The 19,217-nt window shown below is 36.8% G+C and overlaps 1 protein-coding gene across 4 annotated transcripts; it reads left to right on the top strand.

Annotated features, from left to right (window-relative positions):
- The first annotated feature begins 9,466 nt into the window (after positions 1-9,466).
- LYSMD3 (LysM domain containing 3) lies at positions 9,467-18,444 on the top strand. Of its 4 annotated transcripts, none has more exons than XM_080677739.1 (4): positions 9,467-9,669; positions 12,638-12,903; positions 15,591-15,948; positions 16,066-18,307. In XM_080677739.1, exons 2-4 carry the CDS (start codon positions 12,649-12,651, stop codon positions 16,254-16,256), a joined length of 804 nt encoding a protein of 267 aa, XP_080533865.1. In that variant the 5' UTR covers positions 9,467-9,669; positions 12,638-12,648; the 3' UTR covers positions 16,257-18,307. The 4 variants fall into 4 exon arrangements, with proteins under 4 accessions (XP_080533865.1, XP_080533863.1, XP_080533864.1 ...); XM_080677740.1 differs by lacking the exon at positions 9,467-9,669 and adding an exon at positions 10,175-10,345; XM_080677737.1 differs by having other exon boundaries at positions 15,591-18,444.
- Positions 18,445-19,217: the final 773 nt, after the last annotated feature.

A 19,217-nucleotide genomic window follows, 5' to 3' on the forward strand; every position in this document is an offset into this window, starting at 1 on the left:
TTTTTCTACCTTAACTCCTTATTGCCGAACCATGAGCTCCCAAATTCATCAGAATTATTCCACCGAGGTGGAGGCTGCTGTCTGTCTCCTGGCCACCAAGGCATCTGTGGGCCTCCACACCTACCTCTCTTGGGCTTCTATTTCCATCGTGAGGGTGTGGCTCTTGAGGGTGTGGGCCACTTCCGCGAGTTGGTGAAGAAGAAGCATGAGGGTGCGGAGCATCTCTTAAAGTTGCAAAACCAGCACGGTGGCCACATTCTCTTCCAGGACGCGCTGAACACTCCCAAGATGGGTGGGCAACACTCAGGACGCCATGGAAGCTGCCCTGGCCTTGCAGAGGAACCCAAACCAGGCCCTTGTGGAGCTGCAGGCCCTGGGTTCTACCTGCACAGACCCTCCTCTCTGTGACTTCCTGGAGAACCACTTCCGGGATGAGGGGGTAAACTCATCAAGAAGATGGGTGACACCTGACTCACCTCCACAGGCTGGCCGGCCCCCAGGCTGGGCTGGGCAAGGCTCACTCTCAAGCAGGACTAGGAGCCTGTGGAGCCCAGAGGCCTTTGAGGGGCATCTCTGCATTCCCCTGATGTCTGGCTTTTACATGAGCCTCTTCCCTAAACTACTAGCCATTCTTTTAACCACCCTGAAGCCCTCTCCCATGCAATGGACCAAATGAAACAATAAAGCTTTTTGCAGAAAAAAAATGCTTTTGTCCTTTGGAGACATATTGAGGTATTTAGGGGTAAAGTGTCATGATGCCAGTAACTTATTCTCAAATCGTTCCTCAAAATATTGTATTGAAAATAAAAATAATTTAGTGCCACAACACATAATCAATCTCTTAGAACAACACTCGGCACATAATAATAAGTGTAGATTTTGTATTAGCACAGATACTTAGACAACAGAAAAAATCACATTTAAAATATTACTCATTTGTTAAATTGAATTAATGCACTGAATCATGATTTTCTAATACCCTCTTCACCCATCACCCACCTTTTCCAGCTCCCAATACCTATCTTTCATTAAGTTCTCCACTCCTCCCTTCAGACCACTAATAATATATTTCCTAATCTAATTTACATTTTGGTAGCTAATATCAGAAGATTTTTTTCTAAATATGCTTTAATCTCTAACATTTAGATTCACAGCTGACATATTATAAAATCTTTGTACCACCAAACTCATACAATAACTTGGCTTAGATAATTTTAAGGCTACACTTTAGGGAATAGCTTTGTGGATCTCAACCATTCTAGAGTCAGGATTCTTTCATTCTCTTAAAGATTGAAGACTCAAGCTTTTGATTACTTATAGCTATCAATATTTACAATATTAAAAATTAAAAACAAATAACGATTTAAGATGTGTATTTATTAATTCAGTTAAAAATAAACCCATTTCATGTTAATGTAAATAGTATTTATGAAAAATATATGTCCTCAAACATAAATCTCTTAATGTCTCATTTAATAAAAGACATGTTTTCTTTTTTTAATAATTGTAGTAACATACACATGACATATAATATACCATTTTAACCATTTTAAAGTGTACAGTTCAGTAGCATTTAGTACATTCACAACCATCACCACTATTTTCAGAACATTTTCAGCACCCCAATAGGAAAACCTGTACCCATTCTTCATATTTTCTGATTTTCTTCAGCCAAAACAGTATATAGCAACAGATTAAATGTACAGCAGTGTCATTAGAGCTAATAAATGCTTTTAGCAAAATTGCATATTACATGATCAACACGTAAAAATCACTGGTATTTCTGTACACCAGCAATGAATGCATAAATAAGTGGATTTATAAATTGACCTTTCTCTCTCAAAAATCAGTAAATAACAATTTTTAAACATCAAGAAGAATACTTAGAAGTATATTTATTTAATCAATAAAATGCAAAAAAAAATGCTGAAGTGAAAGAATATCAATAAATGGAAAGACATCCTATATTCATGTATTGAAAAACTTAATATTGTTAAGGTGGCAAATGCTGCCAAAGAGACCTACAGTTGATATAGCTTTTGAAATGTCAGTTTTGCACAGATTGCCTTAACTTCATAAATGTTTAAAGAGGTAGATGTTAACCATTCTTATCATAATCTCCTGAGGTTTTCCAGTCCGTTAGCACTGCATTTGGATGCTCTCATTACACACATCCAACAAACAATAGCAATAGTTCTTATGAAACTAGAATTTTAATAAGAGCAGATATTTAGAGAAAGGTGAATATGGATCATATCAAGGAAGATACGACAAGGCAGGAAGAAAATTTACTATAAACTGTTTTAGGTATTCCTATCATATGCACCTCCAAGCTCTACCAGCCGTGGGCAAACTACAGCCCGCGGGCTGGATCCGGCTGTTCTATCCGGTTCTCTTGCTCTCCCCTCCGCTCCTTTACTTTACACACAAACACTCCATCCATGCTTTTGTTCCGGCCCTCCGGTCCAGTTTAAGAACCCATTGTGGCCCTCGAGTCAAAAAGTTTGCCCACCCCTGCGCCTAGCCCATCCAGTTGCTATTAAAACAAATAATGTAGAAGGTCTAGTTAGCATATCTTATTAGATTAGGTAATGGTTTTACGGCTTTGCCTTAACAAGTGACCATGAAATTTTTATATAAAGAATGATCCTTTCTCAATCTAATATCTTCTTTTGTTATCAGCATTGATTATAAAGCCTACATAAACTGTGTCTGACAAAGCCAAAAATAACACTCAAGAAATTTTCTTTTGGGGACTGGTGTAGTAAAATATTCATCATTCAATGAAATAATAAGATGTAGAAATCTTTACAAATCAAATATTCATTTATATTATGTTATGATATACTAGTAGATAGCCAAATCTGTGGTATGGCCTTAAGGACAGGATAATGAAAGGGAAGTTAGTAAAGTTTCTATTAATAGACTAGATTCTCCTACAAAATAACAGGTTAGATGTAGAATTGAAAATAAGTTCTTTTCAAGACAACAAATCAAAGAAATGAATTTCAGTGTGTTTTTTTAAATTTTTTTTATTTTATTAAGGTATTACATGTGTCCTTATCTCCCCATTACCCCCCAAACCTCCCACTCATGCCCTCATCCCCCTGTTGTCTGTGTCCATTGGTTAGGCTTATATGCATGCATACAAGTCCTTTGGTTGATCTCTCCCCTGTATCCCCACCCTCCCCTATCTTCCCTCTGATGTTTGACGGTCTGAAAGATGCTTCTCTGTCTCCGGATCTGTTTTTGTTCATCAGTTTATGTTGTTCATTATTTTCCATAAATGAGTGAGATCATGTGATATTTATCTTTCTCTGACTGGCTTATTTCGCTTAGCATAATGCTCTCCAGGTCCATCCATGCTGTTGCAAATGGTAAGAATCCCTTCTTTTTTACCACAGCGTAGTAATCCCTTGTGTAAATATATCACAGTTTTTTAATCCACTCATCTGCTGATGGGCAATTGGGCTGTTTCCAAATCTTAGCTACGGTGAATTGTGCCGCTATGAACATAGGGGTCAGTGTGTTTCTTTTTAACAGACTACTCACTGATCACCATATGTCATTGCCAAACACTACTTGGCATGGAAAGAAGGTTCCACTACTCTTGCTGTATACCCCACTGAGTAAATCCAAATGTAAAATACTCTTTAAAGTTGGCAGGAATTCTTTGCTTCAAATAATTCTGAAGGAATTTAGAAGCCAGATAGGATTAAAGCGTGGGAAAAAAGGTGGAAAAAAAGGTGGAAAAATAATCTCAACCTTAACTGTAAATAAAACATGGTAAGAAGGAAAAAGAAAATCTTTATTTAGATCCAACAATTGCTACAGTGGTTAAGTATGGTATATTTAAAATTAATGGGGAAAAGGGGCTTTAAATACAGACTCAATAATCAAAGTATGCAAGAAGGAAACAGTAAAAAACACCTTTAAAACCAAAATTGAGCAACCTCACGAATTTGTTTGCTTTGAAAAAAAATATTTTAAAACTAAATATTTGTAATCCCAATCTGACATTTGATCTTCTCTCTGATTCAAGCCCACCTCCCTCTTGTCTGAGTTACTACAAGAGCCTCCTAACTGATCACCCTGCTTCTCCCTAAGCCCCCCTAAGTGATCCTTTTAAAAGGTGGATAATAATATCCTGCTCTGTTCAAAATCCTCCCATGGTTTCCAATCTTACTCCAGTTAAAGCCCAACTCTTGGCAATGGTCTAAAAACTCCACAATCTCCAATTTGGCTCCCTCTAACCTCATTTCCTACTGCTCTGCTTCATTGTATAAACCATTCCAGCCACACTGACTTTCCTGCTGTTCCTCCAATACACACTAGGCACACTTCCTCTCAGGGACTGGGCTGGCAAGCCACTTGGTTGTTCCTTCTGCCTGACAAGTTCTCACAGGTACCAACATGGCTCACACACTTCCTTTCTTCAGGCCTATGCTAGTCTATCATCTTTTCAAACAGGTCTTTCCTTACCCACCCTATTGCAAATGCGAACTCCCCCCACCCAAAACACTCCAACCCCCTTCTCTACTTAGTTTTCCTCCATTCATTTATCACATGTAACATATCAATATTTCCTTTATTTACTTGTTTTTCTCTCTCTCCCACCACAAGAATATAAGCTCCATGAGAGCAAGGATTTGGGCCTGTTTGTTCAGCATATATACCCAATGCTTAAAACAGGGCCTGAAATACAGAAGGCACTTAAGTAATATTTGTTGCATGAACAGATGTAGTTTCTGTCTATATTCAGCAGTATCTTCACTTTAGATATGTATACCTCACAGTTCTATGATTCTTTATATGGACATGGAAGCTTTGCTTTTGAACTTCTTGCTTGGTTTTTCAGATATAGTTGTTTAAGCTGTGAATTGTCACAGTGGTCTGTAACTACCTGGAAAGACCCAGACTAGAATGAGAAGACGTTGTTGCCCTTCCATTCTCCCTTTATGCTTCACTACCCCCTAATCTTCCCAATTCTATTAACACAATACCGAACACCTAAGAAATTTAACTGGATGTCTGCTCTCTAGACTCTATTTTGACTTGCACTCCACTTCTGGATGATCACCTTCTGCCCTCATCCAATTCCAGATACTGGGTCAGCCCTCATGTTTTCCTTTGGTTAAACAGAGTTATTTAAATTCTGTCGGACCACCTTAGATCTTTGGAGGAGTAAACACAACAGCTAGCAGTTTATAGTTTATAGGGTATTCACCCGCACCCATTTACTTCTGTGGCAATAGTGATTGTAAAGATTATAGGAAACAAAGCATTTCAAGTTATAGTCTACTTAATTATAAACATGTAACCATTTCTTTCTGTATGCACTATCTAGCTAAAGAATTTAAGAATGGTATTTGTGAATCTACTTTTTATCTAGTAATGTCTATGCAGACGGAAACATTAGGATGATCATTGTCAAGACATATTTAATATCCTTTTAATGACTTACTAGCATTTATAAGCAATTCTGGATGCCTGACGTATGCTTGACTCTTATCCATATTATTGCAGAGTGGTGATTATGATAATCACTATGCTTTACTTTTTAAAAATTCTTTATTACTTAAAGTATTAAGTATTACATTATGTCTCCTTTTCCCCCCATTGACCACGCCCTGGCCACTCCCACCGTCCAGCACATGCCCTCACCAACCCCCTAGTATCTGTGTCCATTGGTTAGGCTTATATGCATGCATACAAGTCCTTTGGTTAATCTCTTAACTTCCCCCACCCCTGCCTTTCCTCTGAGGTTTGACAGCCTGTTTGATGCTTCTCTGTCTCTGGATCTATTTATGTTCATCAGTTTATGTTGTTGGATAATCACTATACTTTAAAATCACAGAGTGAACAGCAATTAGTCAGGTCATCTGGTGGCTCACCTCTAGCAGAACATATCTAAATCATGCAATCTGTTGGGTGTTTTTTTTTCCATCAAGATTTCTAGAGAAGAATCACAGTCATTTTCTCTGCATATAGTTTGTCTGAAGGTCAAAGATGAGGGAAATTTTTTAAGGTTTCATCTCATAATCCAGTTTTAAATTCATTTGTGTTTAAGTATTTCCTTAGGTATAACAATCTTTTCCAGTTTTGCTGCTAGAAAGTCGGATTAGAGAGAAAGACTGATAAAAGGATATAGGAAGTAACAGAGTAAAAGGAGAGGAATGAAAGAAATCTGACAGAGAAAAATCAGGAAGAAATATAAAAAGAACTCAATGTTCTGTTACTCTTTCTTTTTTTTATTTCCAGTGCTCTTGATCTGGTTCTTTTCTCCAGGCACTCACTACTTGAATACAAAGTACAAACTGACTCAGTAATGATTAAGAGATGGATGGTTGATTATTTGTTAACTGTGGACACAACAAGTCCACTTATTCAATGATAAAATACGGTCAGTCCTAATATTTTTTAATACTAAAAGCATGTGGTAATAAAAATTCAACTTATAGAGAGGTCTAAGAAGAAAAGGAAAAGTCTTCTGCCTATTCCTCTGCCACATCTAGTCCTTTTCAACCAGTTAAAAATTCCTTTAGTAAGTTTCCAGAAAGAAAAATAAAATGCATTCTCCTGCACAGATATATGCATGTGTAGGGGGGTGTACATTTAAAATTTTATTCTAGAGAAATAACATCATCCCTCCTATATGGCAACTTACATTTCTCTCTTTAAAATTCATTTTGGAGATCTTCCCATGTGCCTATTCATGGATGTCCCACGTGTAAGGAAACTTTCTTTTTTTTAAGCAGTGTACCCCAATGTCTAGAACAGAGGTCTCACATATACTTTTCCTCCCAACAAGAAATTGTTAGGTAAATGAATGAATAAATCAGAAAATACAGATCAACTTCATTGTTTTGAACAAAAGTATAATATTACATTACTTAAATGTACAAGAATATCCAGTCTGCTACGGATGAACATTTAGAATATTTGCAGGTTTTTGGCTATTACTATAGTAAAATTTTCTAAACATATGTGTTGAATCGTATCCTTATATATCTATATGTGAATCCAAGGTAATTACTTAGCAATAGTTCAGTCAATTGCGTTTTTAACTATTATAGATATTGCTAAGTATCACTCCTAACCAATTGTGTGAATTTACACTCTCATTACAATATAATTTTTATTCTGGAGCAAATATGAAAACCTAAAGGTAGTGACAGAAACACACATTCTTAGAAAATACATATTCTTACATCTACAGCCTTTTAATGAAAACTGTGTCAGATGAGATCTCAAAAAAATGAAAAGCCTTTTGGCTTCGCTGAGCACTGGGGACATCCTTTTTCTCCAAGACAAAGTATTTGTTCCTACTGGCCAGCTTTTTGGAACTTGGCCAACAATTCATGGTTAACTGCCTCCTTTGAATATTTTAATAGTAAAATATAATTCTATTATTGTTTTTTTTTTGTAAAAAGTTCAGTAACTGCATCTTTGTGAAATATAAGTAACAATTCAAGAGCATGCAGATATAATTGAGAAAGTATTTATTAAAAAAAAAACAACAACAAGCTGCAGTCCTATAGAAGTGCTTGAAATACTATCACTAGGGCTCTCACAAGGATTCCACTGCCTATTGACATTAAAATAAGAAAAGTAACCTATATGCAGAAAGAAGGTTGTATTCACATTAACATTCATGAAGACTGAGCAGCTGGAGCCCTACACATCAAGTAGGGAATATATCCTTTGTCTGCTGATGAGAAAATGTCGCAGTGATAAATGGTTACAGACAGGGGTGTCACAAGGGCAAGGGCACACAGAACAGCTCTGACAAACTTAAAAAAAAAATTAAATCTTCCTCTCCTGCAGTTCTTTTTGTCGCATTGTGGAGCACAGTGCATAGAAAAATACTGAATACGGAATTCCTAACCTTTATTGAGACACTTCCCAGAAAACAAAAAACATACACTTTAGAAATAATTTAAAACAAAACTTCAAAGGCTCCATGATGCATAAATACTGTATTCAGACATTTTGAAAAGAAGTGCTCTACACCCTGCACATTGCCTCTTTGGATCTAAAATGTATATTGTCATATGGTCGTCAAAGTAAAAGTCTGTAACGTCAACACTGGGAGACCTTAGGCCCATCATTAAAACGCTTTATACCAGCGATTTTCAGCCTTTTTCATCTCATGGCACACATAAACTAATTACTAAAAATCTGCAGCATACCAAAAAATATATTTTTTGCTGATCTGACCATGGGGTGGGGTGGGGGGGGGAATTACTAACCCTTTTCGCTCCAAAGTGACTTTTAAAAAAATCAGGTGCCTATCTATACTTGTGTATAAGGGTTTCTGGTACCTAGAATTAACCAATCACATGCAACCTTATTATGCACATGACCAATAAGATGCAACTGTTATTATATGACACATATGTCCCCCAAAATGTATACGCACACTTTGAATAATTATAAAGGCAGTGTTTACTAAAATACATTTTATTTTCAAAATTGAGCTATCAGCTGTTAAAGTGTGTATACGTTTTTCTATATTCATGGTTCAAGACAGGGCATCGACACCTGATGCTATGGACACCTGATGCTATTGTTGTGTTGGCTGTTGTCACTTTCTTAATTTGACAATCTATAGGAAGAGAGATCAGTGGCCCTGACTAGTCAAGTGTTGCATGTTTAAAAATTCTTGCAGCACATACACGGGTTGAAAATTGCTGCTTTAACACTTCTTTACCTAAATTCAAACACTCATTTAGTAAAGTCATGAGGAAAATCACGTATGAAGTCACTGAACAAACCAATCTTTTCGTTATTATCTCACACGCCTCAACTGTAACTACCAATGACTTTCAATTGTTTTTCAAAACAAATTAAGTTACAATTTGTAGTTGGCTTTGTCTCATTGAGTGTACGAAGCCTGAGAGCCAGGGCTAGAGGGCAAACATTTCCCAGGGCCTGACTCTAGGTGGCTCACTTTCTTTACCTATAAACACAGAGGCTGAAATAATCATCTTTCGCCGCCCAAACGGTTTTTCTCCAGTGTTTTGCCCCTTCTGCAGAGGTCTAGAGGCTTCAGCATGAAGAGAAATAAGCGTAGTACGATTTTATAAAACACAGACGTCAATACTGTGATTTTGCGCGTCCATCCCAACCCTACAGAAACCTCCAGAGGCAGCGCCAAAAGAAATGCACAACAGTCACGACAAACCCCCAGCACCTCCTCACTCAGTGCTTTCCAGACGGTGTGCTCAGCGCCGTGTGGACGAAGGACAAAGGCACCGGCGCGGGCCGCCCGGGAAGCGCGTTAGCTGAGGACTCCGCCCGCGGAGCGCCTCTAACAGGGACGGGTGGGGCGGGGGCGGGGCCCCGCGGCGACCCTGCGCCTGCGCGCCGGAACTGCAGTTGGAGACCGGGTTCCGAGCCGGCTCCTACGCCCCCGCCCTCCGCCTTCCCCCACCCCTTCCCACCTCCGCCCACTGGACGCGATGACGCACGGCAGGTTTGCGGACGTGGCGGCGGCGCAAGGCCGGGAAGGCGGAGACTTTGGCCTAGGCGGGGGCGGCGGCGGCGGCGTAAGAGGGAAACGGTGGCAGCCAAAGACTGGGGTTTGGCCATGAACTTGCCCGGGACGGCAGCGGCGGCGGACTCGGGTGCCGTCTCCTCGTGGCGTCCCCCTTGCTAACGGGACAGGTAAAGATGGCGGCGAGGGGTGGGGAGTGGCTCCGTTCGGCGCGGCAGGGTTGGGCCCCCGCGGAGGCGACGCGGGGCCATTGGCCGCGGCTGTGGCGGGGGCGGCTGGAGGGGACTCAAGTTAGAGACCAACCCCCACCAAAGCCCCTCGGCACATTGTTGGGGAAACTGAGGCCCAGAGGAAGGATTTCTACGTGCCCGATTCCCGGATCGACGCATTTTTCGCCCCAAACACTCTATTTCTCCCACTACTTGGTGTTTGTATTGCATCGTCCAAGTGTCATGGTGTGGGACATGAAAACCTGGGGTTGAACCATCGCTGGGGGTAACACGGAATAGAAAAGCTAGACTTGTGGAATGGAGAGGGAGGGAAGTTTTCAGAAACGGAATGGGCCCTGGAGGTTACGTCCCGTGCTACTGTCCCGGCGCTGAACTTCCTGGCACCCGGGCCCTCTGGTTCCCTCCCGTCTACGGAATGTCACAGGAAACACCCCGCGGCAGTGACACGGCGAAGGTGTCTGAGAACCCGCGGTCACCCACAGGCCGAGCTGGTGAAGCCGGTGGTGATTTCTGTGCCTGCTTGTCATCTACGAAGCAGGCCGACTTGTTTTCGTGTCTTGGAGAGGAGATTCGTGCCTTTTTCTTGCCCAAAGAGGATGAAGACCGGGGAAGAGAAGTGAGTCAGCTGACGTGAGGACTGTGTACTGGCTGCTCCCTGTAGCTGGCTCAGGTCCTCGTCGGCCTGGCCAGAGTCTAGCTTCTCCCTTCAGTTAGACAACCAATTCTTGATGATTCAGAAACAATACCAGTTTGTGGTATCCTGCTGCCTGCATTTCATTGCAAGGGGGAGTTAAAAGATAGACAGATAAAGTTCAGTCTTCAAATATTAACAACATATCATGGACAGAGGTTGATATACATATCTAAAATGGGTTTTGGGCATTGCTCAGTGACTTTTAGCTGTATGTACTAAGCCAGTGTGGGGTTCAAAGAACAAAATATGAGGTAGAAAAATTCTAACGGGTGGCATAACTGGGACAGTATGCCATGTTTAAGTTGTGGTATATTAAGTGGTTATTAACTTTTTAAAGTCATGGACACCTTTTGAGAATACGAAAATCATAAGTACTTTCCCTAGAAAAATATACATACGTATAAAATGTGCCTATGAATCACAGGATTCACATTCCCTCGATTAAAGACACGGGATGGAAAATACTTGATAAGTGGAAATAAAATATTAAAGGTGAAAAATATTCTTTCAGCTTTTTTGAATATTAAAGCATCCTTAATTTATTATGGTGCTAAAACAAGATTAATCACTTTGTTACTTGTTCAAATTCCTTGAAAGAATTGATCAAGCCTTCAAAATTGCTTTTGAGATGCAAAATGTGGGGAGCTTTCTTGAGTTTGGTGGCTGTCAAGAGTCCCAGTTAATGGTAGGTAATAATGTAGCACCTGGAGGAACAGGTGAAGTAATCTACTTAATATATAACTATTAGTTATGTGTTATCTGAATGGAAACCTTTGAGTTTTTAAAGCATTATGTTGCCATAGAGCAGGGTCAGAAACTGGTTTTCAAGGGTTGGGTTCAATAATATGAAATTGTTACAAAAATTTTGTGAGTATGTGCCTACATAGAAAGTATAATTTATTGTCATCCTAACTTCACAGACTTTTGGAGTTTGTGTTTTCTGATTTCTTTTTTCTCATTTTCATTTGGTACTTGTTCATAACATTCACAAGTAAACTAAGTCCTTCTTTATGAGACATCATTTTGCCTTGGCTTTTATGACATACCGTTTCTTTCTCCTCTGAACACTCCTTTTCCATGTTCTTTGCATGCTGATTATCCTTCACCAGGGTATTAAATGTAGCAGTTCTTCAAGCTAAAACTGGGAATGTGGAATTAGTTTGTTCTCATATTGTTCATTTTTAATGAAAATAGATTAACTTGATGAAGGTGAGTTAAGAGTGAGTATGCAATAAAGCAAAAATAATTTATTGATACATGTTTTAAACTTAGGCCAGCCTCTCATTCAGTCTTACAATGTCTTTTCTGAAGTAGAAATGAACGTAGAAATGAATCTGTTCACAGTAAATTGAGTTTGAGGAGTACTTGGATAAGTTAAAGTTTAGTGAAAAGCTTCCAGAGAAGAAAAATCCCTGGTCAAGCGCAAAATCATGACCTTTGTAGAAGTCATCTACTGTAGTAAATATAAAAATGCTGTCAGCATGATCCAAGGAGGTAGGTAGGTAGTACAAAAGATATTTCAACCCCACATGAACTTAAAGTGCAGAGCAAGCCAAAAAGTTTTGGGTTTATAAAAGTATTTGTGTGTGTACCTATAAAACATTGTGTGTGTATATATGTATATATAATCACGTTTTTAAGATATTATAAAAGTAGTTATCTCATTTTATTCTCATACTCAAAATAAGGGGAACTTAATTTTTTTTACCGAAAAAAATTATTACAGCAATTTGTTCTTGTTAGGCCAGTGTGGCTCAGTGATTGAGCATCAACCTATGAACCAAGAGGTCACTGGTGTGATTCCCAGTCAGGGCACATGCCTGGGTTGTGGTCTCAATTCCCAGTAGGGGGCGTGTAGGAGGCAGTCAATCCATGTTTCTGTCTCTCTACTCTTTTCCCTTTCTCTCTGAAAAATCAATAAAAACGTATCTTTTTTAAAAAGGAAAGAAAATATAATAACCTTACATGTTTTGTGATATATGGTCTAAAGAATGGATTACCTCTTCATCCCTTCCCATTGTCTCCACTGCCAAATACATTCACTGTACTTTGTCAGGTATAAAACTTGAACCTAAATTTTAAAATAACTAAAACCATTATTTAAAAAAAAATCTGAAGTATCCTGACTGTATGATTCATGTAAAACCAGTCAAATGGATCAGTATATTTTAAAGTTTTCTCTGCTTTCTTCTCCCCCCCCCCCCCCCCCCCCAGGTTTTGACATTATGGCAGGGAGGCATCAGAATCGTAGTTTTCCTCTTCCAGGAATTCTTTCCAGTGGTCAAGTACATGCATTTGGAAATTGTACAGAGAGTGATGTGTTGGAGGAGGATGCTGAAGTATATGAGCTTCGATCCAGAGGAAAAGAGAAAATCCGAAGAAGTACATCAAGAGATAGACTAGATGACATTATAGTGTTAACAAAAGATATACAGGAAGGAGATACTTTAAATGCAATTGCCCTTCAATACTGTTGTACGGTAAGTTTTAATTTGATTTTGCATAATGCAGTCCAAAATAAATTATTTGTTCATAACACAAATTGAATTAATTCTGTGCCTTTTTACTTTGCTCCCCCTCCCCTTTTCTTCTTTCCGTAGAAATCTGTATCATGTTGGTGGATGTTAACTTTTTAAATTTTTAAGTGAATACTTGAATTTCTTATTATTCCTAAATCCATGCTTCTATTTTCAGTACTGAATAACACCCAAATATGTTATCTTTTTCTCCTTATCCAAGTAGTAAGAGAATGTAAAATCATATAAGGAAGTTTTTCCTTGCCCCTATTTCCTGAGAGAACACACTTGTGTGTCTTTTCATACTTTTTTTCTGCTTTTAAGAATACATATATATAAAATTCTTAGGAGGTTGGTAGTTTTTGTGTTTTTAAGATTGGTTTATACCATGCCTGTTACTCTGTAAGTTGCTTTTGCCTTTTTAATTTCTTAGTTTATCATGGATATTCCCACGTAGATCTAACTCATTATTTTATATAATTATATCATTTTCCATAGTATGGATGTACCATAATTATTAAGTCATTCTAATACTCATGGGTAGTCAGGATTTTCCCTGTATTTTCTATTGTGCTGTGAATATCTTTACAACTATATCTTTAAATTGAGGTACTTTTATTTCTGTAGAATAGATTTCCAAAAGTGGGATTGATAAAGGAAAGGTATATTTCTTATTTTAGTAGATACTAAACTGTTTAAATCCATTTTATATCTGTCATTTCAATCTTGCATCCTTAGCATGGAATCTGTTTTCATGTAAACACGCTGATATGGAAACTGTTTAGAACATTGGTTTTCAAACTTTTTGTTCTCATACGTCCAATAGAATTTTGAAATGTATGTACCTCGTTCCTTTTTATTTATTTTTAATTTAAATTCTTTATTGTTTAAAGTATTATATGTCTCCTTTTCCCCCCACAGACCTCTCCCCAGCCACGCCCACCCCCCAGTACCTCATACATTTTAAAGTGAACTTCTTAAATACTTCCTAATAACTTAAAATTTTAGTTACAAAGATATTTCTATAAAGTCAGTATTGATATCTATAATAATCTATAATAATAAAAGGGTAATATGCTAATTAGACTGGACATCCTTCCTGATGAAGCTAGGGCCAGAGGGAAGCCAGCCTGGGTCCCGGGTGCCTGCTGGCAGCCAGGGGAAGGAAGGCCTACTCTTGCACGAATTTTCGTGCATCGGGCCTCTAGTTTAAAAATAAGACTGATAGAATAGTTTTTAAATGTATGCATGGAATTCTAAATACTAATTTAGGATTTGCTACCTGAAATTATTCATGTAAAATATAGATATAATATATATGCTTTTTTTATAAGTATGAAATTTCATATCACTTTTTTCTCTTTGATTAATATTTTCATCCTCACCCCCAAAATCTTTCATAATGTAAATTATTGCTAAACTTGAAAACATTTTATGATTACCTGTCATAGTTACCTGAAATAGAAACACATACATACAGGATGTCCCCCCAAAAAATGTGTACACACTTTCATAGCTGATAGGTGGTGAGTTGTATGAGTTCTTTGTATATTTTGGATAATATCCCCTTGTCAGAGCTGCTCTTTGCAAATAACATCTCCCATTTGGTTGGCTGTCTTTTTGTTTTTTGTTGGTTGTTTAATCTTTTTGTTTTGTTGGTTGTTGATGAATCATTTGCTTTAAGAAAAAACAATCTTGAGATAGTAAAATGACAAAGACCCTTTATCTTTACTGTCTTTATCTCCTATTTACTCTTCAATCCTCTCTCCCTCCTCCCACATATACACTTCAAGGGAGATGATTTTTCCCACAAGAAACTCTCAGTCTCCATTGGACTTGATCAGTAATCTGCCATTGATCCAGTTCACCACTCCTTCCTAAAAACTCTCTTTGTTTGACCTTGATACTGCAGGTTTCTGATTTTCCTGTTACTGATATTTAAGAGTAGCTGATATTTACATAACATACTATATATCACTTTTCTAAATGTTCTTTAATTGATTAATCTTTACAACAACCTTATATGGTAACTAGTAATATCACTGTCATTTTACATATGTGGAAACTGGATTTCAGAGAGGTTAAACACCTTGCCCCAAATCATACAGCTAGAAGGTGTCAGAGCAATTGTTCAAACCCAGATAGTCCATGCTTTTAATAACCACCCTCATCTATTACTTTCCTGGTCACTCTTAATCTCCTTTGTGGATTTCTCTTACTCAACATACCCCTCAAATGTTGGCATTCCCTTAGGGGTCTTTCCTATGTTATCTTTTACTCCTATCTTTTTCTAGTGAATCCATCCTACTCCTGTTGCCTTTTTGCTGGTAAACCACAAATATATATCTCTAGTTGAGATCATTCATCTGCATTTCTGACATATATGCTAGAATCTACTTAAATAACTGACATTAGGGCTGTTAAACATGGGAGATAGTAAAAAGTTAATTGGTGATTTCCTAAGACTGGTAGATCATAAGTGGTGTAGAACTGTTACCACAAATAAAATACAATCTCTGAATATGATAACTTAATGCTACTAATAATTAAGCAACTTTTTCCCCCCTCTCCAAAAATAAGTGGGATGAATGATTATTGCTACCTCTATTTTGATTTAGAATTAATTTGAATGTTTTGTTTTGTTTTAACAGGTAGCAGATATCAAGAGGGTCAACAATCTCATCAGCGATCAAGACTTTTTTGCCCTTAGGTCTGTCAAAATTCCAGTAAAAAAGTTTAGTTCATTGACTGAAACACTTTATCCTCCAAAAGGAAGACAAGCTTCACGTCCTTCATCTGTTCAATATGTTCCAGAGCAACAGGAAATATTGTCACTTAATGATTCTTTTTCTTCCAGTGAGTCAGCTGGTAGCTTTTTAAAAGAAGTAGACCGAGACATAGAACAATTAGTAAAATGCACAGACACCAAAAGAGAGAACCTTAACGAGGTGGTGTCTGCCTTAACAGCACAACAGATACGTTTTGAACCTGATAACAAAAACATTCAACGTAAGGATCCTTATTATGGAGCAGACTGGGGAATAGGGTGGTGGGCAGCTGTAGTGATAATGCTGATAGTGGGTATAATAACGCCAGTATTTTATTTGCTCTATTATGAAATTTTAGCTAAAGTGGATGTTAGTCACCATTCAACAGTGGATTCTACACATTTGCATTCAGGAGTCACACCCCCATCACAGCAGAGAGAAATGGAAAATGGAATTGCTCCAACTAAAGGAATACCATTTGGCCAACAAGATGATCATAAACTGCATAGTCACAATTCTCAGTCTCCTGTTGCTCAACAGAAAACATAGCAATTAACTCATAATTACAGTGTTTATGGTCACGGGTTCATTTGGAATGTGATAAATCCATTATATTCAATAACCACTTCAAAAGCAGAAATTAGGAAGATTGAAGATGCTTTTGTTTTTCAGGTTTTTGAGCCATTTACAAATGGATTGAGTATAAAATTCCTGCAGTTGTTAGTTGTTGATATTGAGAACAGTAAATTTATATGTTGTACCAATGTTTAAAGCAAAAATGTATTTAATGTGTCCAGGAAGTTCTTAACTTGGAAAACATGATTTTTCTTATTCAAGACCAGTCACATTTAAATTTTATTTAAATAATTATTAAGGTTATTAATGTTTATTAAGTAGAATAATGATAGCACCAGATATCTGCAACTGAAGAAAATTTACTACTGTGAACCATCAAATTATTTAGTTGCAAAAGTTTGATTCTAAAATTATTTATGATAGCACATGCTTAATACTCTATTTTAAAACTTTGAAAACAAGTGTAGACACAGAAGTAGAAAAGCGATGTGTGATGTCTGTAATAGAGGCTAAGATAGAAATTAAATATTTTTAAGCCCTAAAATATGTATGGTTGAGAAGTTGCCAGTTGGTCACTAGAACACTGGATTAGGGTAAAAAACCTAAAGTGATCTTTGTCTCTTAAAGAGTGCTGCCTCCGCTTTTAATTTGTAAGTCATTATATTGGCCTCTGATATTTGCAAGCACTTTTACAGTTCTTTGAAAAGTGTTATACATGTACAGGTTAGCATTATTTAGAAAGTAATTGCCTACATACTGTGATAAGATGTTGCTGTGTTACATATGGTAACATGCCTTAATTACATTTAATGCCTTATAAAATATGTAAGCTAATATTTTTAGAATTAAAAGGCATCATTTCAGATGGTCCAATGGGATTTATTACATAGGATGTATAAATTTGCCTCCACTTTCACTATCAAGCACAAATTAATGGGGTCGAAACAAGTTTTCACTGTCTGCCTCTGATGTCTGTTGCAGAAAATGGTTCATTAAGCAAAACAGGAGTAAAGACACCTTTGGCATTAGCAATAACAGACACATTGCTTTATTTATTGATACCTTAAACTTTTTCAAAGAGAAAATGTTCAAATTAAATCTTTTTTCTCCTTGAACTACAGCATGAAATTGGGGAACAGAAGCTAAAAGTGTACAGGGCCACTTTTTAAAATTGCTATGGATCTGCCAGATAAACATTTGCATACTGATTTCATATAGTTTTTTAAAGTATGTGTTTTTGAAAATGTAACTAAAATGATTCATTAGAAACAAGAGTTGGTGGAATCTGGATTGCCTGTTTTATGTATAATAAAGTATGTACCTTAAGATCTGTAATACCACCTCATTTTCTGGGCATTATTTCCTAATTTTAATGTTTCAGCTTTTTGACCACTTTGTATTTCAAACTCTAATCTTGATACAAAGTGGTGTGAATAAATATATGTGGTAAATAGGATTTCATGTATCTTCAGCAGAAAAGTGTAAAAAGACATGACAAGGATGTGAAATATTAAAGCCTTTGCATGTGTTTGAGGACCTTAGATAATGACCAAAAAGTGTTAATGTGGAAATTGTAGCAAATAGATTCTTTGAGTAACTCTTTTAGTTTAAAATGTAAAAAATTATTTTAATGTGCCTTGGGCATCTTGAAAGGAGGAGTGTGATCTTTGTAATTTATGCTCAATGTCAACTTGTATTTATAAAGCCTGCTGAAAAATCAAGTTTTAGGGAAGAAAATACCAATATTTTAAGGTAGAATGGACTAGATGTCCTTTGAAGAACTTTTTACATCAAAGTGATGAAATTACGGAAAGTCAGTGATTCCTTTTTGCTAGTGGTACTTTGAAATTGTGATAGAGGTCTGATTCCCAAGATAAGTTATTTTTAAAGTAGTGAGGTGTACTGTGTATTTATTAGTGTCCTATTCCTTGAAGCACACATTATACCTGAATTATATATTTTTAATTGAATATAATTTGAATTATAATTCTGTTATATATAGAATTATAGATTCTAATTGTGTCATTTTTAAAAGAAAAAAATTCCTAAACATTTAGTAGAGAATAATTTAGCTTTTAAAAAGTACTAATATACCTCAAAACTTGTAGCAAATGCAGATTACTTTGTAAAACTTAATAAAACAAGAAAAATTGTGGATTTTAATTGTGTTGAAACCCTTATTTGAATTTACTTTGAGGTTTCACAGAAGATATACCATATATATATATATGAAAGTAACAACTGTGTGTGAATCCTTGCATTTGGGTCACTTAAAAAATCAGAGTTACAAGTGAAGAAAAATCTATTTAGGAGGGCAGATTTTTTTTTAAAGTCGGTACCAATGGTTAAGGTTGTTTTGAATTAATGAATGCTGTTTAAGGAAATTTGATGAGAGTTTGCTGGACACATTAAGAATTTGAAGACCGCAATGTTAAATTAACCTATCCAGAGGACTCTTTGTTTTCTAAAGCTTTTTCTTTTTCTGGACTTTACTTGCTGTTCAGTGGCCTGAAGAGTACTTTCAGTGAACCATAATGGTTCATTACTTAACAATTAGTTCCTTTTAAAGCTATCTACTTCTAAAATTACCTACTTGGGAATATGAAGGATACAGCTGGAGTGTTAGAAATATGAAGGATTCAGTCAAAGTGCTATGGGTTAAGGTGGAGTTTTTAGAAGTATTTAAATGGCACTTTGTGATGGGAATCATTATTTGCAATTACAACAATGTTGCTCAGGAAGTTAGTATTTTTCTATTAAGTGTGCATATTGCACTGTTAGATCATAGAAATATCTGATGCAATATTTAATTCTTTATATATGCAAACACTATAAATCTTTTGTATAATGTATTTTATACAAATGCAAAATGTAATTATAGAGCATTATTAGTATGTACATTTGTAAAACGTTTTTAAAACTTTTTGCCCCTTT

Source organism: Plecotus auritus, assembly GCF_963455305.1.
Source record: "Plecotus auritus genome assembly, chromosome: 7".
NCBI classification, from domain to species: Eukaryota; Metazoa; Chordata; class Mammalia; order Chiroptera; family Vespertilionidae; genus Plecotus; species Plecotus auritus.